Below are 22,732 nucleotides of genomic sequence, written 5' to 3'. Positions count from 1 at the left end.
CTGAAAACGGCCCTTTTCTGACCCTTGACCTCACTGGACGGCCCGCCACTTTTTTCTACACCTTAGTGCCGCTTAGCGGAGAGTGTGGCTGTGTAGAGGGGGTTTCCCCGAACGCGTGCGTACCTCAGAAGTTCCGGCACTAAGCACCGTCTCCTGTCCAGTGTCCAATTTGTATAGGCTATGCACTGAAAACGGCCCTTTTCTGACCCTTGACCTCACTGGACGGCCCGCCACTTTTTTTACACCTTAGTGCCGCTTAGCGGAGAGTGTGGCTGTGTAGAGGGGGTTTCCCTGAACGTGTGCGTACCTCAGAAGTTCCCTGCACTACCGTCTCCTGTCCAGTGTCCAATTTGTATAGGCTATGCACTCCTTTGAACAGCATCTATCAATTTAGATAAATAATTAATGTTTTAAATCCGTTTTTGTTACACAGAAACATAATATGTGATATATAGCTTCGTTTAAATGCTTAATTTATAGTTTTAATGTGCAAATGAACCGTTTTTCAATGGTTTTCAATGGTTTCTTTTTACTCTAGAGGGTACTCTTATTCTGAAGAGATCGTCCACCGGAAGTCTTATATTTGCTCCGTTATATTTGCTGACTGAACACTGCTGAAGAACTTGTTAGTTGTGTTAGCGCCATCTTTGGTGCGATTCACTCTGTCGTTGCGTTGTATTTTTGTACGTGTTATATTATATCACTCTTGACTTCATAATGGATCAACTTGAACTGCTAAACACCTTGCTAAACGAACGGCTTGCTATAGCCGCCAAAGAGATCTATGGCATCTCAGCGAGGATCATCTGGGAGGTTGATCAGCAGTACAAGGCAGACGTGTCTCGTTTGCAGAAGGAAAACGAGCGCCAACAGAAGCTACTGGATGCCATGTTGAAACCCGACGTTCGTTTAAAGAAATCAGGTTGGTTAAACTGCAGATACTTAGCCTTATACTCACTGAACTCAATGCGTAGTCAAGTAGTTTTACCAGATTTTGAGAGAGAAATAAGCCACCAGGTCTATGAAAACAAGCCCAAAGAAGCGACTCGGCTATGGCTATTTTCAACAAAGCAAAATGTGGAGGAAAAAAGTTTTTTTAAAGGGGGTCCTTGCCATGAAAATGTTTGTGAACCACTGTTTTAAACAACATTAGGAAACCATTCCAAATAAGCAACTACAGTTAAGAAACAGGCCCAAAAAACCGCAACTACCAATATTTACAAGCAACTTTACAGAAAAACAAGCCCAGCGTCGCTTGTAATAAGCGGACATGGCAACATGGTAGTCAAGTCGTTGTTGACGCCATAATGTGTAAATATCATCATCATGCCTCTCAAGATAACGGTAATCCAGAACAGTGGACCCCTGAGAACACTGGGCACTATTTAAAAAAAAGAAGTATTTGTTTTGTATTTTTGAGGCGCCAATATGTATCAGGACTCAACCTTCTCTATAATACACTTTGTCGGTTGAAACGGAAATTACTCTACCGATCTGGTCAATATAAATTACCATTTTTGTTTTTGTACCGACAGTTCCGGTTACCTAAAAGAATAGAGGCTACAGCCCAGAATATATCCCCCTTTGTGTTTGTCTTGAATACGGTAACTTGGGTGTATACTATACTGGATAATATCAAGTAATACATCTCTAGTCTTAGCCATGGTTCACAGGGCTACTCTAGTCCAGATTATACCCCCCTTATAATATTTTGTATTAAGTAGTACTTCTCTAGTCCATATCATACCCCACTTCAATGTCCAAAGTCCCCCATAATAATTTATATATTTTGGGTTAAACCAGATGGGTTTAAACCTCTGTTGTCCTCCTTGTGTTTTTCGTACTCTGGTGAATAATATACTGGGTTTATTATATTTAGTAGTAGTACTACTAAATATAATAAACCCAGTAGTACCCCTCTAGTCACTGTCCAGCAGTGGTTCCCAAACTTTTTAGTTCAAGAAAGACCCAAAAGAGAAATTAGACGCCCGGGACCCAAACTAGTGAAAATAGCAGATCTACAAGCTCAATGCTTCACTGACCAGCCAACTGGCCTAACCTGAACCCCACAGAGAATAGACTGAGACACTAGACTCAACAACACAAATGAGCTTAAAGGGATATTTCACTTTCAATTTAAAAAAAAAATCATTTTATCATCTACTCAGGCTTTCGTGAGCCCCCCAGACAGTTTTTAAGTTGCTTGATTCAGTATTTAGATATTTGATATTAATTTTATCAGACACGCGCCCCCTTCTATACAAACCCATTATAACTTCACACTCCATTTTTAACATGTTAGATTCATCAAAAACACCCGTCCTTGGTTCTGGTCCTCATTCTGCCCTCCTAATACGTGAGGGGGCCGTGTTTTAATACTTTTTTCATTTATTTTATTCCATATAAAAAAAAAATTCCCTTCATTTTCCATAAACAATATTAAAAATAAATGAAATATATCAGTCACCAGAACCAAGGACGGGTGTTTCCGATTAATCTAACATGGTTAAAATGGAGTTTGGAGTTACAATGGGTTTGTATAGGAAGGGGCATGTCTGATAAAATGAATATCAAATATATAAATACTGAATCAAGCAACTTAAAAACTGTCCAGGGTGCTCCTAAAAGCCTGAGTAGACGATAAAATGAACCAATTTTTTAAAGTGAAATATCCCTTTAAGGCTACTATCAAAGCAAACCTGGCCTTACGTAACACCTCAGCAGTGCCACAGGCTGATCACCTCCACTTTATGCGCAATTAATGTAGAATACCGGTATATGAAAGTTGAACTTTTTGAATTGAACTTTTCTACGATATTCAAATGTATTTTATATGGATCATTCTGTATAGAATAATCTGAACTAGAGATATGTTACTTAATAATGCATTACTAAACTAATGATGATGTAAACAACATATACCCCGGGGTATAAACTGCACTAGCCCAGAATATACCTCCAGGTATAATTTGGCTGGGGGCATACTTTGGGCTGTAAGGGTCACACCAGAGTTTGTTCCGTCACATTTGCAATCGGTTCCGCAGCTGTGTATTCTTCCTTCAATTGGCTCAACTGTACATTGTGACTGTGGTGACATTGTTTTTTGCTACTACTATTTTGTCCAAAACTCACCCAAATTGGTACACCGTATCTCTGTAGTTAAGTCATGTGATCAAGACGTATCTGTCAGATTACTTTCCAATTGGTTATGATTGGCTTTCAAAGTTTGTGAGAGGGTGCCTTTTTGCACAAAATGCCACAAATCATGAACGCAGTGTCCGATTGGCTTGATACTTTGCACGCACACTCCAAGTAGGTCAAGGAAGATCCTGTTTCAAATCAACGTCATGGTGGTGCTATAAAAAGGCGCAACACAGCCCTGCGTAGGTAACCCGTCCTGGCGGGGATCTGCACTCCAAGGAGTGCACTTTTCTAGTGTTTTAGCATGCCCTGTCTTCTTAGTTTGAGATGGACTGCTCTTGGTATCAGTGAAGTTGTCATTATTTTAAATACATACTCTGTTTTTCTATCTATCTACAATACATAATGCAATCTTAAAATCTGTTATAGAATGTGTAAAAGGCATAAGTATACGATACATTAGTATATGTATATTGCATTAACAAATGAACAATGCATCATGAGCAGGTACGCTTTTCCGAACTGCACTGCACTAGTACTGCAAACAGAATGAAAGCTTGACCTCAATTTAACTCTCAATTGCAATATTGGACTGAAAATAAAATCACAATTAGATCTTTTCCCCAAATTGTTCAGCCCTACTAGTTCTAGCTGTTAATATACATTTCCCTTTACAACTTCTAGAATTCCTGCACCTCCCTGTCCACAATGAGGAGGGGCTTTGCCCTGAGAAGAAACAGGGGAATCGCTGTCTGGACCAGGAGCTGCCACAGAACTGTAGGAGACCGGAGGACCTAGCGGAAGCCAACAGCTCCAAGGTGACATCAGTGCTCATGGAAAGTAATGTTGAAGAAAATACCCCACCAATACAAAGGGACATACATTCTGATGAAGAGGACTGTGAAATACCAAGAGACACTGGTACATCAGTGAAAGCAGATACATCACCTGTGAGGGTGTTGAAGAGTTGTCTAGAGCCCCTAAAAGACACTGGTACGTCAGTGGAAGTTCATTCTGATGGAGAAGCATGTGAAAAACCAGAACCAACAGATGATGATCTCTCCACACGGAGGTCTTCAAGTAAGATCAGGGAACACCCGTCAGGGAGAAATTCACAGAAACGAAAAGTCACTCGCAAGGTTAAAGAACATAGATCACCTTTGAAGAAGTTGAAGAGTTGTGAAGAGCCACCAAAAGATACTGGTTCGTCAGTGAAAGTTCATTCTGATGGAAAGGACTTTGAAAAACCAGAACCAACAGATGATGATGGGCACCTCTCCACACAGAGGTCTTCAAGTAAGATCAGGGAACACCTGTCGGGGAGAAATTCACAGGAACGAAAAGTCACTCGCAAGGTTAAAGAACATAGATTAACTTTGAAGAAGAAGTTGAAGAGCTGTGAAGAGCCACCAAAAGATACTGGTACATCAGTGAAAGGTCAAAGATCAAATGTGAAGAAGTCAAAGATTTCTCGAAAGTCACGCCAGAAACATAAATCATCAATCATTAAGTTTTCATCACCTCTGAGTTGTAAAGTGTGTAAGAAAGCTTTTAATGATGAGGAAGCTCTTATAAACCATGTGGATGTCCATTTAAATGATTGTGGGTTGTGTGGACATCATTTAGAGTATGCAGAGAGTTTGATAGTTCACCTTGAAGCTCACAGGACATGTAATGTTTGTGGTAAGATATTTACTACGATTATTACTCTGGCAGAACATATGAGGGACCAACACACATATGGAAAAGCTTTAACTTGTACAATTTGTTGCAAAGTCTTTCGTAAGGAAATGCTACTGAAGTCACATATGAGAACACATTCAACAGAAAAACCATACAGTTGCACAGTTTGTGACAAAAGCTTTCGCCACAGTAGTACATTGGATAAACACATGCTACTTCATACAGGGGAAAAACCATTCAGCTGCAAATTTTGTGGCATAAGATTTCGTCAAAAGGATCATGTGACCCAACACATATCTGTGCACACAGGGGACAGACCATATAAGTGTTCCATTTGTGACAAAAGCTTTCGCCTAAATGCAACGATGAAAAAACACATGACAATGCACACAGCGCTTAAAGCTTATGAATGCTTAGTTTGTGGCAAAAAGCTTTCTCGGGAAGACAGCATGCGGAGACACAGGAAACTTCATGAAAGACCAGGGAGGAAACTTCATGAAAAAACGGGAAAACTCCCCCTTGTCAGATGATAAGAAGCGGCTTGCTAGCTCCTCATGCATTGAAGGAGGCATTAGCTTAGTTCTGGGCTCTCCCCAGGCTGGCAGAGGGAGAGTAGCGCCCAGGATTACATAGGCAATTAAGAATAGCAAGGAATCCTCTGATGAGTAAGGCCATTGTGGGGCGGCCATAGCTGAGTGGTTAGTGAGCCCGCCTAGGGAACCAGAGGTCCTGGTTGCCCCAGGTACGATTCCAGGCCATGCCAGCATATGTGTCGATGAAATGAAATTTGTCCCTGAGCAAGACTCTTAACCCCTAATTGCTCACAGGCCCTCATTGGAAACAAGCCCGCAAGGACTTTCATGAACGTCCTTTTAAAAGGCATTATCCTTATCCTTAACCATATATTGCACCTGGTGACCCCTAGGCTGTGTCGTAACAACGGCCATTTCCTAGCTTCCCTTCACTGGTTGCTGGTGAGTTCCAGAATTGATTTAGAAATTCTACTGATGATTTCTAAAGACCTGCAAGGCCTGGCTCCCAGCTACATCTTATTGATTCTGGTCCTGTATGAGGCGGTGCACAGACTTATGTACTCAGGTATGGCTCTCTTTGTTTTTCCCAAGACTCGACTCGTCACCATGGGGGATAGGGCTTTTGTGGCCCAAATACCTAGGCTCTGGAATGCCCTGCCTTAGGATTTACGGGTAGCAAAGTCGGTGTCATCTTTTAAATCACATCTGAAAACTTATTTGCATATCTAGGCCTTTTCTTAGATTTCATTGTCTCTTTTAGCCACATTATTTTCCTTGCATTTTCAATTTGATTTTACAATTTTTAATTACTTTGCCATTGAATTTTATTTGACTGTTGTTATACTAATGACTGTATTTTTTCACTGTTTTAAAAAATATTTATAAATAGTTTATTATTATTGTTTTGTTGTATTTTACATTTGAGGTTGAGTGTAATTTGTAAGGGGATCCTGTTTATTCACCATTTACGAGCTCTGCTATTCCAGAGTAACCTGGCTCTGCCAGATGCAAGGAGTCAGGTTAATTCCAGTAACATGTACAGAGGCCAGCCAGCTGCACAGTTTGTGACAATATTTTGTCACACACAGGTCAACACAGTGAACAGACCATTTTCTTGTGCTATTTCCCATTTTAAGGCTAATAAAGAAGTAATATATCTTTGAAGTGATGATTTCTGAATTGATTGGGTATTTCTGTGGATAATAATCCATTGCTCTGCTGACTCTGCTTACATCCTATGGGTGTACTCTATGTAGTTCCTTGCTTGATTTCCTAAAGCATATACTGTAGGTATGCTACTTCACGAAGAGCCCAGGAGAACTAGATTGTATTCTTCAGTGTAATAACTTAATCAGGAGCATTTTGTAACATAATTTCTATTAACAGATCAGCATGATGGAAACGACTGTGAAAAATAGGCTCTGTTTAACAATATGTTTAAAGAATAAATAAAACTTGACTTAATCACCTAGCAATTGCAGTTCAATTCTACAATTGAATTTCAACTTTATTATGCATACCTGGAACCAAATTTGAATGAATTATCTCATTTGGATTTGAATTTTTAAGTTCTAATATCCAGTAATTTAGGAATGTTAAATGAATACACTATTTTCAGACATTCCCCATTTTAACAAAGTTATTTCACAATTGTACTATATTTGTAAGTGCTGAATAGCCTACTTAAATGTTTCAAGGCAAGACTCATGCAATAATTAATTAGCAATTTCATGTTCTATCAGTACTCCATGTATACAATGCTTTTAATGCTTTTACTTAGTTACTGTAAGTAAACTGATGGAAAATCGTAAGAAGGACATGCAACACACATGGGTTTGCAAACAGAACTATTGTAATTATTTTTTAATATGTATTTTCAGCAATATTCAAAATGCATCATTATGCCATTGCCACCTGAAGTTTTTTTTTTTTACTTTTGCATTACTATAAAGGCACCACAAGTGGAGTACAATAGAGTACAATTTAAAAAGTGCTTTTTTGACATTGTCTGTAGTGTACACACGTGAAATGTTGTGCCAGCAGGACCTGAGCAGGTTGGCTTGCAGTGGTGTAAAATAACTAAGTACATTTACTCAAGCCCTCAAGTAGATCTGCTATTTTCAACAACAAAATAAATTGACATTGTATACATTTGAAAACTTGAGAAATTCTGCATAGTGAGTACTTTCTGCTTTTGGCACTTTAAGTACATTTTGATGCCAATACGTTTGTACTTTTACTCAAGTACATTTGGAATTCCAGACTTTTACTTGTAAATTGTAACAGAGTACTTCCACATTGCAGTATTGATACTTTTACTTAAGTAAAACATTTTAGTACTTTTTCCACCACTGTTGGCTTGCCCACATAGTTTACGACTATAGTTTACATTGGGGCTGCACATCATCATCATCACAGAGATCATCCCTGATTATGAGGTATTTAAACTTTTGAAATACTTCACTGGATGGAATGTGATTTCCATTGGCATGTGAATTAGCCCACTTACATTTAATGTATTCCCATCTGGAATACATGAAATGTATATATAGACATTATTTCTAGGACAAATAATGTTCATGGAAGTTGGGCAAAGTGTCATATGTTTTTTTAAATATTTTAATTCATTTAATCTGCAAGACATGCTTTTTAAACTTGAACCCCGGAAGCATTTTTCCTCCTTTCCTCAAAATGGCGTCGCGGTGTTTATCTACTGTAATCTGCAGATTTGTATTTGATCATAATCATTTAACGTAGCTTGTTTAAAACACGATCCCAGAGATCCAAGAAAACTGATAAGCAATAACAATGTCTACTATCAAAGCATTGAAGGCGCTTGTTGCAGAGCGATTAGCCGCCGCTGCAGAGGATATACTGGGAGCAGTGGAGAGAATAATAACGTTAGCAGAGAACAAGATGTTACACAACCATTCAGGTACGTGAAGCGGGGTGGGGGAGTCTCGCCCAAAAAGAATAGATCTACAAGCTAACAACGCGTCGCACTGCAACGCGTTGTTAGCTTGTAGATCTGTTCTTTTTGACGAGCGACACCGTCGCACAACGGAGTATAAATTAGGCATAACAGCATGTTTCCCACTGACTGGTTGTAAATAACATGACATCATTATTTGGGGACCCATCCGTTCATGTCATACTATGGGAGTTGAAAATACAAGAAAACTAATATAAGTGCTGTCCATAGAGTAATAATATATCGGTGTTGTCCTGTAAAAACCCTTTTTGATGTAAAATTTGTCAACAACACAAGTCACAACATGAAAGCAAGTAATCCCATGATTTGGCGATAACTTGTTGGCCTCTGTTATTCAGAGCAGACATGTTCTCTGTTCAATAACATTTCTTGTTAGACATTTTTTTAAAATGGGCCGGGGGGGCAGGGCATTGCTTTCCCCAAGATATGTTTTCGGATGCAGAATGTGCATTTCAGATGTTAATGTCTTTAGAACAGCTTCAGTGTGTAAAATGAATACAACACATTGTCTTTTAAGTGACTTGGCCCCTGCAAGGCATAGCAGTACACTTGCTGCCATCTTTTGGAAAATGTCATCTGCATCTTTTCAAGGGATTTCCTTGACTGCTCTAATTAATCTCATATCTGTATGTACTCCAGAAATGTCACCTAAAAAGCAGAGAACAGTTGTCCACAAGAGACTAACGATGGTTGCTGAAGAGATATTCAGGATCCTGGAAATGATGTTGGCTGAATGTGAGGCAGATGTTTCTCACTCACAACAGCGAGACATGAACCACCAACGGAAACTGCTGGATCTCAGAGAGACATATTTACACAAAGCAGGTCTGTATATATTAAAGTTATGATTTTCTGATCACAAAAATGTGATTTGTTTACTCCCAGAACTAAAATGTTGTATTAGTCAGTCATCATCATGAGTGAAAATAAAATTGAATCTAACAGGGACGGAAGCTCTGCATTGATCCAAATGGCTCAATCAACAGGTCCTCTTTAGTGGAAGAAGTTCTAGGCATATAATTATAAAAGCAAGTATCACGGAGTGCCTTAGTTTTTTACCATGAATTAAACATTTCTTATTTTCTATTGCTTATATAACTTTGAAAACATCTAATTCAATACCAGATAACTGATTTTATATTAAAGTGGACTGTTAGAATATGATTATTATCAGCCTACTTCCCAGGGAGCAAAACAATATAACATGCTTGAGACTATTAGAAGTGGAATTGTATAACCTTAAAATAGGCCAGGATAGGCTACCATTGTATTATTATTTAGTATTAAACAACTGCTACAGTTATGAATTGGAAAGTGAAACTGTAATTACGTCTCATTATTAATCATATACAGGAACCAAAAGGTAATGATTTTGCACAGTTTTGAGTGTGCAGAGGCTCCCTTTAATTGTTAATTTAGTTTCCTTTTGGCTCCAGCACCTCATCCAAGTCTACTGGCAGATGAGCAGTGTTTTTTTCACTATTTTAATAAATTGCAAGTTAAAATCACCCCCAAATTGGGTAACATAAAAATACTTGTGCAGTGCAGCCAGCTGAGTGAACTAATCCCATTGTAGATACATCAGGAATTCATCTGGGTGCTGAATTCTTTTTTTTTGGTCTCCCTTCTCCAGACAGAGTGGATCCCACTGGGTCTACCTCTGAAGAGGAGGTTACCCCAGAGAAGGAGCACCGTGAGGAGACGACATGCCCCAATCAGTATCAGGGAAACACGGATCCCCAACATGTTAAAGAGGTGCCTAAGGAGTTACAAAAAGAGCCTGAAAGAGACGTCCTGGTGTCAGAACAACCTGGTAAGGACCAGGACCTTTCTTCAAACTGTTCTGAAGCCCCGGAAGAAGACGGGGACAGTGACAAGGAGCAGCATGGGCATCCACAGTCTTTGAAATCAAAGAAAACAAAGAGACAGAAATTAAGTCAGGGCACTGAGTGCTGTGAAATGTGCGGTAGGTCTTTCCGCAAAGGTCTTTTCATGCAGAATTCTCAAAAACATACGAGGCAACACAGCACCAAAATTACAAGTCAGAATTCAGGAAAAAGCTGTTGCAGAGTTTGCGGGAAGTCTTTCCGGTATAACCGCTCTTTTCTGAAACATGTGCTGAAACATGAGCAGAGCACAGACCTCTGCGGGGTCTGTGGGAAACATCTTGAGTCGGGTGAGAGCTTGAGGCTGCACTTGAAAACTCACAACGAGGAGAACAGCTGCAGGGATCCAGCCACTGCAGAACATCAACAGTCAGAGTCAAACTGTTCTGAAGCTGAAAGTGAGGATGGTGACAGTGATGAGGACTGGAAGGGAAGCGAAGGATCCCAGAGTGAAGATGATGACAGCGATGAAGATGGACCAAACGAAACGGCTCGGTTAGCTAAACTAAAGTCAAAGAAGAAAGCTCAAATATCCAGCAAGCTAAAATCTAAGAACAAGGAAAGCAATGAGTTATCTCTCTTGAAATACAGTTGTAAAGTATGTGAAAAGTCTTTCTGCTATAGGGCCTCTTTTCTAAAGCACGTACAAGAAGAAGAGAAGGATGGCAATCTGTGTGGCATTTGTGGGAAACATTTTGAATCTGAAGAGAGTTTGAGACTTCACTTGCAAACCTACATTACAACAAATGATTGTGAAGTTTGTGGAAAACACTTTGAGGGGCATAGACAGCTAGAAATGCACTTAAGGACCCACACGGGTGAAAAGCCCTATATTTGTTCTGTTTGCGGAAAGGCATTCGCTCAAAATGGAAATCTGATGGGACACATGAGAGTACACACAGGGGAGAAACCATATGTTTGCAGCATCTGTGGCCAGAGCTTCAGCTTTAAAGAATATATGATGGCTCATATGAGAATTCACACTGGAGAGAAACCATTCCTATGCAGTGTATGCGGCAAAGGCTTCAGACAGCGAGGCACTCTGAAAACCCACACAATGATCCATACAGGACAGTCAACACATAGCTGCAGTGTATGTGGGAAAAAGTTCTACAAAAGCGGAGCCCTGAAAATTCATATGAGGACCCATACAGGAGAGAGGCCATATTTGTGCAATGTTTGCGGCAAGAGATTCAGCGCAAGCGGCTCGCTGACCAAACACATGGGTGTTCATGAAGGGGAAAGAGCTCATGGTTGCGGTGTGTGTGGTAAAACATTTTTACGGAAAGAGGATCTTAAAAGACACGTTCAGATTCACAGGGCCGAAACCTCACAACTAACATGTCTGTAATGGTGGTAAGGGTGTTTGACGTATGTTTTTTTTTACAAGGTTGTAAAGTAAACATAAGAAACTAGGACTAGTTAACCACTTAAGCCCTATATACTTCATCATACAATAAATAGCTGATTGAACTTACCATGTGCCGTGATGCAACGGGGTTGTGAGTTTGTCAATTATTTTTAGGTTGATGCTATTTTTGAAAATGCACAATTGTTGGGAAATTGTTTGACTTTAATTTCTTTTTTTTCCTTCATCTTTTTAACATCTTCACCTTCTGTATAGTTATTTTCTCATTTGTTACTATTGCTAAAATATTTGTGACCACTTAGCTTTACTTGTAGTCCACTTAATTTGAGACCAAAAGATAAACAATGTATCAACATCGTGTTGGTTGGTTTCAAACAGACAATCGAATCAGGTAAGAACACTACTGGTCACAAATGAGCACAAAATTACTATACTTGGGGAACAAAGTTGTTTTGTTTGCAGTCTTGCCCTAGTTAAAGGGCCACTATTGCGAACAACATCCTCTCTACATATTTGTTGTATAGCTGGCGATCCATAGCAGCCATGGAAAACTGTGCAGTCTAGTGTGTGTCTCCGAATCTGCTAACTTTGTGAAGTTTACTCCAGTGCAGTAAAAATTCATAAATGTGAAAACTACAACTCTTACTTCCTGTTATTAGCAAGTTGTATATTAAAGAAGAGTAGGTCACATTATATGACAAAAGCCTTTTTCCTCTACATTGGGAGGAAAACTTCAGCCGAAGGTTTGATGGAGTGCTCTTTAACTAAGTTTATGAATTAACAATATCTTTGAATTGTTGTGACCCTTGTCAGATAAATGGTTCAGGAAGAGAAAATATCACATGTTTATTCTTTCCTTGTTGGTCTGCAGTTTATGCCACTGGGCAGCACTTCTTGGATTTTGTTTATTCATAACTGTGTCCAAATCCCAGCTTCAATTCAATGCAGTCCTTCAAACCTTCGGCTTCAGTCTGCCTCCCAGTGCCCATGAAGGCTTAGAATTTAATGAATCTGACCGTTCCTTCTTTGACCGGCATTTGACAACATTGCACTTTGTCTTTAGGGTTTTCATGTATTCATCTGTCTATGCTTACACTATGTCAGTTGCAAATTATCTATCCTATATACAATAGACATTACCAATCCCTCACAGGGATATATATATTCATTTGAAACTGAAGCAGATATTCTCTTGAATTATAGGCAGTTGTATACATCTGATAATGTTTGTGTGTCTGTTACTGTGGCATTGCTCAGTTTAATCTATAGATTTTTGTGAAATTTGTAATGTTGTTCAAATAACTATGCTGCAATTATCCTGTCAGCAATGGTTTGACACTACAAGTTTGTACTACTCTATGTAAACGTCTGTGTTATCCAGCTTTGATGACAGTCAACTCAAGGCATAGGGAGCTCTGCCCAGGCAGTGAGTGAGTTGTTTCATTGGGATGACAAACAACTACGCCATGGTTGGAGTAACACTCATAAACAGCACAATCACTACAGTATGTTGAATCCAGCAAGAGATTAATTAGTTTAACCACATAAGCCCTATACTATATCATATGATATAGCAAAAAATAGCTGATGTCACAACGTGTCGCAATGCAAAGCATTTTGAGCTTATAGATCTGCTTTTTTTAAAGGGGAATAATGGAAATCTTGCCCAAAATGTGGTTAATTTATATCAAATAATTTATATCAGAGTGGTGGCTACCTGAAGGGTTACTTGCCCGGCCCTATACCCCTCCAAGGACCCAGAGAAAGTTACAGAGGCAAATGAAGAGGGTAGATAATGTTGCTGTTAGTTTTCACCCTGCTGTTTCCTATCAGACATGTCAGACAGTTTGATCATTAATGTATTCGTTATTCTCAATGCTTCTCCCACAGCATCTTTGACATTATTGAAGACATGCAGGACATAGCAGGTCCTTCCCAGCAGAGGGAGCCACAGTACCATAATGTAGGTCAGAACATTAATCAAATTATAACAAATGAATGAGAAAAAATAAGATAAAACACACACACACACAAAAGTATTACATTTTTTTGATACTTTGATACTTTTACTTTTACTCCACTACATCTCAAATATTGTACTTTTTACTCCCCCACAAGTATTAGAAAACTTTAGTTACTAGTTACTTTGTAGATTTGGATTATTATTACAAAACATGCATTAAACACTTAATTTAAACGTTGACGATTTGAAAATAGCCGATCTACACTTGTGATTAGAATGCAATTTAAACGACAGACAAAGGGGTTAATATATCATTTATCATTTATACATTTGCCATAAAATTTGAGCCAATTCAATAGTGTGGGTCTTCGGGGTCGTTATTGGGGATGCTGCACTTGCACCACAGTGGTGGTCTGAGTGGTTGTCTGAGTCTGGAGCCGTTTGCGGTGCTTCAATTCGCGGGCCATCTGGCACCAGGACAAATAGGGGAAGCAAGTGACAATACAGCAGTCATCCAACATGGAACCCTGAGGAGGCAGCAGGAGAGAGAGAGGAGCAGCAAACAGCATCCACTTGTTTTACTGTCATGCATGGGAGGTCGTGTGTGCTCACAAAAGCATACATTTTACTTTGAAACTGTATTGACAGAGGGACTTTTTGACAGACAGACTGTCACCTAGACAGAAATCCCTGGATTCTAGGCATAATGTACGATATGAAATGAAGGGGAAATAAACCATATTTGAGTGATGCTGTAATTATATGGCAGGGCTTAGACATTTTATTTGTAATACCACAATTGTTACTTATTAAGTAACAAATAAATAAACAAACATAATAAAAGTGAAAATGAGGTCCTTTTCACACATTGATGATGATCAATGTGCAAAGCTTCAAGTCTACTATTTATGTGTTATCTAATGGTAAATGTATGGTGAGGAAGGGAGAAAAATACCAATAGGGTTTGATACAATACTCCAGTCCTGATACAATAAAGGTGTGTTTTAAGAAAGTAGCCTATTTAAAGGACAATTCACTGGAAACTGGATTTTATTGCCCAACTTCCTACAGGGCTGTAAAGTGATATAACCTTTATCTACCTGTATGTGATACCGCTCTCTCATAGCAGTCCTCATGGCCAGAGCTGTGGCAGGGACAGCCCCTCCAAATAGTTGGTCCACCAAAGGCATGCACAGATTTTCTCCAAAATCTGAGCTAGTCTTACAAGCCAAGCAGAATGGGCACCACATACCAAGGCAGCCTGTCAGGGATGCACACAGACAATGAAAATATGATACATGTGGTCAAGGCTGCCAGATTATCACTCGCTCAATCTCTCTCTTACACACACACACACACACACACACACACACACACACACACACACACACACACACACACACACACACACACACACACACACACAAACACACACACACACACACACACACACACACAGGAATGCACACATGGGTCAATTGAATCAAATTTAAAAAGGTACAACATTAGAATATAAACATACAAGTTACTTGCATACTTTATTGTTTTTTGAGGGCCTAGTCTAACATTTCTTGTTTCATTCAATATTGATTGATTGAATATTTGGAGAAATTATGTTTTATTTTATTTGTCATCTTGCAACCCCATTTTGTCTCTTGACCCACATGCTTTGTTTCAGGCCAAGAAACTCACAGGTGCCTATGTCATCACAGCAGCTGTAAATGCTGCTGTTCCAAGTCTCAGACTTGATGCCCATGTGGGATTGGTACACGCCTGGCTGAACTGTAACCAGAGAGGACGTAATTTGGTGGGCTGCCATGTCTATGGAGAGAGAGAGAGAGAGAGAGAGAGAGAGAGAGAGAGAGAGAGAGAGAGAGAGAGAGAGAGAGAGAGAGAGAGAGAGAGAGAGAGAGAGAGAGAGAGAGAGAGAGAGAGAGAGAGAGAGAGAGATCCACAGTTAGATGAACATTTTAAAGTTTGAATGGGGTTTAAGTATGTAGGACTAGTAGCCTGCCAAAGTTTGTACATATTCTCCTTTAAATGTCCATTGCCATTGACAATGCATTGGGCGCTTAAAATTAAATATTTCAAAAACGACAAATTATTTCAAAGTACAAATCTCAAGCATACATGTCCACAGTAAGGTGGATTTTTTCAATTGTGAATCAAGTTTATAGGCTAAAGTATGAAGGAACAGCAAGGTTCACCTTTAAATGTCCATTGCCATTGACAATGCATTGGGCGCTTAAAGTTAAATATCTCAAAAACTACAAAACATTTTAAAGTAAAAAGTTCAAGCATTTGTGTCCACAGTAAGATGAATTATAAAAAGTGTGAATGGAGTTTCTAGGTGAAAGTGTTTTTTTGAGGTGCCAAAACCTGTCATCGACCTCCATTATACATTTCTGAACTTTTAAAGGAGTATATTTCTAAAACTATAAAACATTTCAAATATTCATGTTCAGGCAAACATATCCACAGTAAGATGAACATTTTAAAGTTTGAATGGGGTTTCAATAATTTGTAGTTTTTGAAATATTTAACTTTAAGCGCCCAATGCATTGTCGATGGCAATGGACATTTAAAGGAGAAAAAAGTACAAACAGATATATTCCAGTAGGTGGTGGTAATGCAACAATTACGGATGCTAACTGCCATAAAACACCAAAGTAGAAGAAGAAGAAGAATCTGGTTTATGTTGTCCCCAAATTAGAGCCAGGGTGAGGATACTGTATATCAGCATGTAACCCTGTTAAAAACAAGAAAGTTAATGTGTTTGGAGCTGGGTTTTCACTCAGTATTTGTACCATAACCAGCTGACCTGAATAACTTATACAGCCTACTGTGGTGGGTTGTGGTGAGTACTAGGCCTGTCACATAATCGTCAATTATTTTTTAGATTATAAATATTTAACCAAAGAAAAGTATACTATATACGCGTCAATACTGATGCGTGTAGATCTGATATTTTGGTGTGACACCGTTGTATGACAAAGTATGAATCTGGTGCCAGCCTATAGGGCAGTGAAAGGAACAGCTCCTTCTTACCTCCGGGCTATGGTCGATGCCTACACCCCTGCCCGACCACTTCGGTCTGCCACCTCGGGGCGACTGATTGCCTCGTCACTCAAGGGTCCTTCTGGCCGATCCACACGGTCACGACTCTTTTCTGTTCTGGCCCCACAGTGGTGGAATGAACTTCCCACTGATGTTAGGACAGCAGAGTCACTGCCCATATTTCGCCGCAGGCTGAAAACCCACCTCTTCAGGAAACACTACCCTTCCTCTCTGCCTGACCTACTTGTTGTTAACTAGTTGTACAAACGCTTGTTTTCTATTGTTGTATTGTTTATTGGATCTTGTTTAGTCGATACACTTATTTGTTTTAGCTCATGCTCATTTGATTTAGCTATTTTGTCTCATCTGTTTAAGGAAATAGGTAGGTGATATATTGCACTTTTACCTTAGCGCTAGGTATACTCTTGGTTGCTTGTTTTTGCAGAAAATGCACTAAAGACTTCTGGTGATTAGTAGTTTTCGTTCCCTACCTATGTTGAATACACTTATTGTAAGTCGCTTTGGATAAAAGCGTCTGCTAAATGACTGTAATGTAATATGAATCAAGCTTCAGCGTACGAGTGTTCAGAAATCTGATTAGAATTTCAAATGGGAATGACCATCACGTTCATGGAATGTCAATTTTTTTTTTACGATTATGTAATAATTGTGACAGGCCTAGTACTCACCACAACCCACCCACAGTAGGCTGTATAAGTTACTCAGGTCAGCTGGTTATGGAACAAATACTGAGTGAAAACCCAGCTCCAAACACATTAACTTTCTTGTTTTTAACAGGGTTACATGCTGATATACAGTATCCTCACCCTGGCTCTAATTTGGGGACAACATAAACCAGATTCTTCTTCTTCTACTTTGGTGTTTTATGGCAGTTAGCATCTGTAATTGTTGCATTACCACCACCTACTGGAATATATCTGTTTGTACTTTTCCCCTTTAAATGTTGCCATCGACAATGCATTGGGCGTTTAAAGTTAAATATTTCAAAAACTACAAATTATTGAAACCCCATTCAAACTTTAAAATGTTCATCTTACTGTGGACATGTTTGCCTGAACATGAATATTTGAAATGTTTTATAGTGTTTTATAGTATTAATTAAAGGAATTTAGCTCATGCACTTTACAAGTGGGCTTATTGTTAGCAACAGCCAAGAACACAGGAGTCTATGCCTGTTACAGCACTAGACGCCAGGGAGACAGATTGCTCACATGCTGATTTTCCATTTCCAGGATTCGATCACATGACCTTGTTGTTCAGAGTCAAGAGCTCTTCCGACGGAGCTATTCAGACATAAGAAATGTTGTACATTGACATTCCATGAACGTGATGGTCATTCCCCCCAAATAATTAAAGGCACTTGGAAGTGGTTTGAAATGATTTGAAATTCTAATCAGATTTCTGAACACTCGTACGCTGAAGCTTGATTCATACTTTGTCATACAACGGTGTCACTTGTCGAAAATATCAGATCTACACGCATCAGTATTGACGCGTATATAGTATACTTTTCTTTGGTTAATTATTTTTTACGATTATGTAATAATTGTGACAGGCCTAGTACTCACCACAACCCACCACAGTAGGATGTGACATTCCATGAACGTGATGGTCATTCCCCCCAAATGATTAAAGGCACTTGGCTCATGCACTTGAAAATATATATATTTAGAAAATTTCAGAATACGCCAGCATTGGACTAGGAGACCTGGGATTTGAACATGGAACGTCTGTGCTGAGAGTCTGATTACTATCCCACTACACCATCTCTCACTGTCTCTGGGCAGATGTCACTTAGTACTGTTGAAGTGTTCTTTTATATGTCAGCCTTCAGTCAGTTAGTAAAGGTTAAAAGCGATGAACCATAGAAGGACTGGGATTTGAACATGGCATCTCCATGCTGCTAGTCTGATCTTTCCGCTAAAGCTGGGGAACAATAGCCTGGGTGAGGGGGGTAAGAAGAGGAAAAAAGGGGAAGGAGGGGGTAGGAGAAGCTGTGGGGGAGGAGGAAGGGGGAGCTGTGGATCGAAAGGTCACCAGTTCGATTCCCGACCGGAACATCTCTCTAACCCACCCAAAGTCTTACCAAGTGATATGAATCTTTCAAATATCATTTAATTAGTGACACAAAGAGGTCAGTGTCTTATGAGATTGCCATACAGCCAAGTAGTTATATTTTGTATTGTTAAATACTTTACTGTAGTGATATTTTAATTGTATGATGTACAGAGCTGAATTATTATGGACTGATCTTTATATGAAGTGTGTGACATAGATTATACAGTCTTGTGCTACTGTGTGTGTGTGTGTGTGTGTGTGTGTGTGTGTGTGTGTGTGTGTGTGTGTGTGTGTGTGTGTGTGTGTGTGTGTGTGTGTGTGTGTGAGTGAGTGAGTGAGTGAGTGAGTGAGTGAGTGAGTGTGTGTGTGTGTGTGTGTGTGTGTGTGTGTGTGTGTGTGTGTGTGTGTGTGTGTGTGTGTGTGTGTGTGTGTGTGTGTGTGTATAACTCAGTCCATAATTATAGTGTATGCATACAGTATATATATATATACCATATTATAATTATGGACTGAGTTGTATGCAGCGTGTAGCACACACACACACACACACACACACACACACACACACACACACACACACACACACACACACACACACACACACACACACACACAAAATATATTTGCTTGACTGCTATTTTTACAGATATCTTTGGTAGAAACAAGTCAAAAGTACAGCTGTAGAAATAAAGATTTATTGCAAAATATACACATTTTTTGAAATAATTGCTATTAAACTCTGCTTTACTGGAAAAGGGCAAGGTTTCAGCTCCATTGGAGCCCCTTTGATGTCATAGCAACTTGCAAGCAGAGTTCACCATAAGTTCAGCTGTAGCCTAATCAACACACCTGTGCTTGAAAAAAAAAAGATGAGAGAAGCTGGAAGGAACGCTTGCTGGTTGGTTGCAGAAAAACGAATCAGGTGTCTCCAAATTCTTTATCTCCACCTCCATCTTTTCCCCAGCTAATTAGAATCGAGCATTTCCATTAAATGGAAATGAGGAGGTGTGATTTGAAAACAGCAGTCAATGAGAGTGTAGCTTTCCCATCTTATGGGGGAATTAGGAAATGCTGAAGCGTGATTGCACGTTAGGTAACCAGACTATCCCTCTCCCGGCACCGCTACTACACCATCTCTCAGCCACTCTCATTGTATGTCTCTTTGTACTGTTGAAGCGCTCTTTTGTATGTTAGCCTTCAGTTAGTAAAGTAATGGAAGACTGGTATTTGAACTTGGAACCTCTGTACTGGGAGTCAGATCACTAAGCCACTAGGGCATCTCTCACTGATTCACAACATATGTCTCTTAGTGCTGTTGGAGCGCTCTTTTGTATGGTAGCCTACAGTTTGTAAAGTAAAAGTTGAAAAGTAATGAACAATAGAAAGACTGGGATTCGAACATGGAACCTCTGTACTAGGAGTCGGATCATTAGCTCACTAGGGCATCTCTCCCTGATTCATTGCATATGTCTCATAGTACAGTTGGAGCGCTCTTTTGTATATTAGCCTTCAGTTACGTAAAGTTGAAAAGCAATGAACTATATGAGGACTGGGATTTGAACATGGAACCTCTGTGCTGAGAGACTGATCACTATCCCACTACCCCATCTCTCACTGGCTCTTCGTAACTGTCTCTTAGTACCGTTGAAGTGTTCTTTTATATGTCAGCCTTCAGTCAGTTAGTGAAGGTGAAAAGCAATGAATCATAGAAGGAATGAGCTTTGAACATGGCATCTCCATGCTGAGAGTCTGATCTTTGGACCATTACACCATCTCTCAGCCACTTCAACCTTATGTCTCTTCGTATTGTTGAAGCGCTCTTTTGTATGTTAGCCTTCAGTAAACCTAAAGGTGATGTAACCGGACCACTATCTTACATAGCACAAATCACAAATTGTAAATGTACATCTTAAGATATTTGAGATCTCTAACGTAAAACGACATGATCTTTCACTTAGAAAGAGGTCTCTGACTGTCCCTCTGATGTTTCTGTGCCAGGGACAGCCTTTTAGTTGTCAGCTAAATCAGTGATTCTCAAACATGTTCATGTAGGGCCCCTAAATTGATCGCGGACCCCCATCTGAAAAGATTTTGTTCCAGGTAGAGGTACCCCTCATACAAGATTTGTGCTGCCGAAGTTTTTCACAAATATTCGAAATTTGTCAGTTTTAGATCTACAAGCTCACAACGCATCGCAACGCATATTGTGGGCTTGTTGATCTGCTCATTTAAAATAGCCTATGTATAATTAAAGTTCTTGGACTGATTGAACTGAACTCATTTTAACTCATGATGCTATATTTTTATAGCATCAAATATATTATTTATGTTTTCCATGTACAACATACAAGAAAAGTACATTTGGTACTGTACTGAACATATGACTTCCCCACCCCACACCAAGGTCACAAAAATAAAACTGACAAAACTAAACTAAACTAAACAAAAAAGGACAAGGGCAAGAATAACGTTAAAAGAGAAACAAACAAACAGACAGACAAACCAAACAATACGATAATAATTGAAATGTAATATAATATCCGGGTTGTGATTATAAACAGCTCTTGACCCGTTCACCATTGAGCTGAGTTCAAAATGGAGATGAATATAATTAGATAGCATGAATTACAACTCTATATCCAACTGTCTACTTACTGTAGGTCTCCATCTAAAAGCCACCGAGTACCAAATTTAGTAAGTGTGACCGAGATATACAAGGATTTTGATGCTCAATTAACACATTTAGCTAGGGACCCCGTGGAACCCCACTAAGGACCCCTGGGGAACCCCGGACCCCACTTTGAGAAGCAACTGTTTAACCCCCTGTACTTTTTGTTTATTAGATTATCCTATTTAAAATGTTATTTATTTATTAATACACATTTCTTTCTGTCCGAGAACGTGAAGCCCCCCACAGCTGTAAGTCTGTTTGTGTTTTCATGCATTATCATTATTCTTTTCTCTATGTGTTTATGTAGTGTATTCTGTAGTTTTGAGTTCAGGATTTTGTGGAGGTTGTTATTTTCCTTTGATGTTTTTTCTGTTGGACTGCAGTTCTGACACTATCATTTACATGTGCATTAATGTTACTATTCTACTGTGTGCAGTAAACCAAACAAAGCCCCCCCCCCCCCCTTCCCCTGAATAACCATACACTTACTGAATTAAAGGAACATGTCAAGATAATAATCTGAGAATCTTCGAATAGGCTACTCACCCAGGGACTTACTGTGGCTTCGTGTGGATGGACTAGGTGGAGAGTTAAAGAGGAATCTGTATCCAAACCTTGGGGCAAGGTAGTAAGTACAGTATAATTACAAGTCTTTATTCAGTAGTGATAAAGCAAAGCAGAGTTTACAAACTACTTCCATGTATTAAAAATATTTAAGTTCCCCAAAGGGTGGAATGGGTTTCCACCAAAGTCTGTGCCACACCTCTACGTCTATGGTTCAGGTCAAAGAGCCGAACTGAACCCCCTGGCTCAGTTGTTTCTCTGCTTTTATCATGAGAGGTGTAGGGAAATTCTCTTGTCTTTCTTATTGGTTAAAGTAAAAGCTATTGCCGAATATGGTTATGCTGATGAAGCATGGGCCACCCTTTGTAAATCAACTAGGAAATATCAACATTTATGCTCGAGTTGTTTTGCTCTGATTAAAGCAGGAAGATGGCAGTGATGGTTGCACTGAAGCAAGAGATACTTTGCATTGAGTAAAAGAGGAAATAACAGCAGGTGTTCATGGCATAAACCCTCTTGAATTTTGAATCTTGGCAAGATAGAAGATAAAATAAGATAAACCTTTACTGATACATGGTGGAATAAAGGTTATAATTTGTTATAAAGGTTACTATTATTTAGTCACAAGCTCTTGTTAATACCTTTCATTGGTTAAATATTTATAAACCCCACAGACAGACTTCAACCTGGTGTCCCTGTTTTGGCCAGGTCATTATAGGTGAAGTTTTTCTAAAAATGTCAAACTCACAAAGCAAAAATAGCACCAAAAAAATATTTGTGGAAATAGTCATCCT

General features: G+C 39.3%; 3 protein-coding genes across 4 annotated transcripts; 2 read left to right on the top strand and 1 right to left on the bottom strand.

The window, feature by feature from the left end:
* Nucleotides 1–640: 640 nt before the first annotated feature.
* Nucleotides 641–6,777, top strand: LOC308104063 (uncharacterized protein). The gene is made up of 3 exons (XM_080454337.1): nucleotides 641–922; nucleotides 3,826–4,437; nucleotides 5,949–6,777. Exons 1-3 carry the CDS (start codon nucleotides 718–720, stop codon nucleotides 5,972–5,974), a joined length of 843 nt encoding a protein of 280 aa, XP_080310463.1. The 5' UTR covers nucleotides 641–717; the 3' UTR covers nucleotides 5,975–6,777.
* A 1,279-nt stretch (nucleotides 6,778–8,056) lies between these two features.
* Nucleotides 8,057–11,988, top strand: LOC308104059 (uncharacterized protein). The gene is made up of 3 exons (XM_080454331.1): nucleotides 8,057–8,292; nucleotides 8,989–9,174; nucleotides 9,983–11,988. The coding sequence occupies exons 1-3, from the start codon at nucleotides 8,166–8,168 to the stop codon at nucleotides 11,584–11,586; spliced, it is 1,917 nt and encodes a 638-aa protein (XP_080310457.1). The 5' UTR covers nucleotides 8,057–8,165; the 3' UTR covers nucleotides 11,587–11,988.
* Nucleotides 11,989–13,720: 1,732 nt separating this feature from the next.
* On the bottom strand, nucleotides 13,721–22,227 carry LOC308104066 (cornifelin homolog B-like). Of its 2 annotated transcripts, none has more exons than XM_080454340.1 (4): nucleotides 21,921–22,227; nucleotides 15,260–15,388; nucleotides 14,668–14,828; nucleotides 13,721–14,094 (listed from the first exon to the last, which is right to left on the bottom strand). In XM_080454340.1, the coding sequence occupies exons 2-4, from the start codon at nucleotides 15,384–15,386 to the stop codon at nucleotides 13,945–13,947; spliced, it is 438 nt and encodes a 145-aa protein (XP_080310466.1). In that variant the 5' UTR covers nucleotides 15,387–15,388; nucleotides 21,921–22,227; the 3' UTR covers nucleotides 13,721–13,944. The 2 variants fall into 2 exon arrangements, with proteins under 2 accessions (XP_080310466.1, XP_080310467.1); XM_080454341.1 differs by having other exon boundaries at nucleotides 21,933–22,227.
* Nucleotides 22,228–22,732: the final 505 nt, after the last annotated feature.

The sequence above is a fragment of the Gymnoscopelus braueri genome, assembly GCF_963280865.1.
Source record: "Gymnoscopelus braueri genome assembly, chromosome: 17".
NCBI lineage: Eukaryota > Metazoa > Chordata > Actinopteri > Myctophiformes > Myctophidae > Gymnoscopelus > Gymnoscopelus braueri.
The sequence above is the reverse complement of the archived record's forward strand: the minus strand, read 5'-3'. Positions and strand labels throughout refer to the sequence as shown.

Bases quoted from the DNA above. Each gene is read 5' to 3' on its own strand.
- LOC308104063 (XM_080454337.1), top strand. From the start codon at position 718: ATGGATCAACTTGAACTGCTAAACACCTTGCTAAACGAACGGCTTGCT. The intron at 923-3,825 runs GTTGGTTAAACT...TACAACTTCTAG, and splicing joins CGTTCGTTTAAAGAAATCAG to AATTCCTGCACCTCCCTGTC. The intron at 4,438-5,948 runs GTAAGATCAGGG...GTTTTTCCCAAG, and splicing joins CTCCACACAGAGGTCTTCAA to ACTCGACTCGTCACCATGGG.
- LOC308104059 (XM_080454331.1), top strand. From the start codon at position 8,166: ATGTCTACTATCAAAGCATTGAAGGCGCTTGTTGCAGAGCGATTAGCC. The intron at 8,293-8,988 runs GTACGTGAAGCG...TATGTACTCCAG, and splicing joins GATGTTACACAACCATTCAG to AAATGTCACCTAAAAAGCAG. The intron at 9,175-9,982 runs GTCTGTATATAT...TCCCTTCTCCAG, and splicing joins GACATATTTACACAAAGCAG to ACAGAGTGGATCCCACTGGG.
- LOC308104066 (XM_080454340.1), bottom strand. From the start codon at position 15,386: ATGGCAGCCCACCAAATTACGTCCTCTCTGGTTACAGTTCAGCCAGGC. The intron at 14,829-15,259 runs GTGAGTTTCTTG...CATCCCTGACAG, and splicing joins CTGTGATGACATAGGCACCT to GCTGCCTTGGTATGTGGTGC. The intron at 14,095-14,667 runs GTAGATAAAGGT...CTGCCTCCTCAG, and splicing joins GAGAGCGGTATCACATACAG to GGTTCCATGTTGGATGACTG.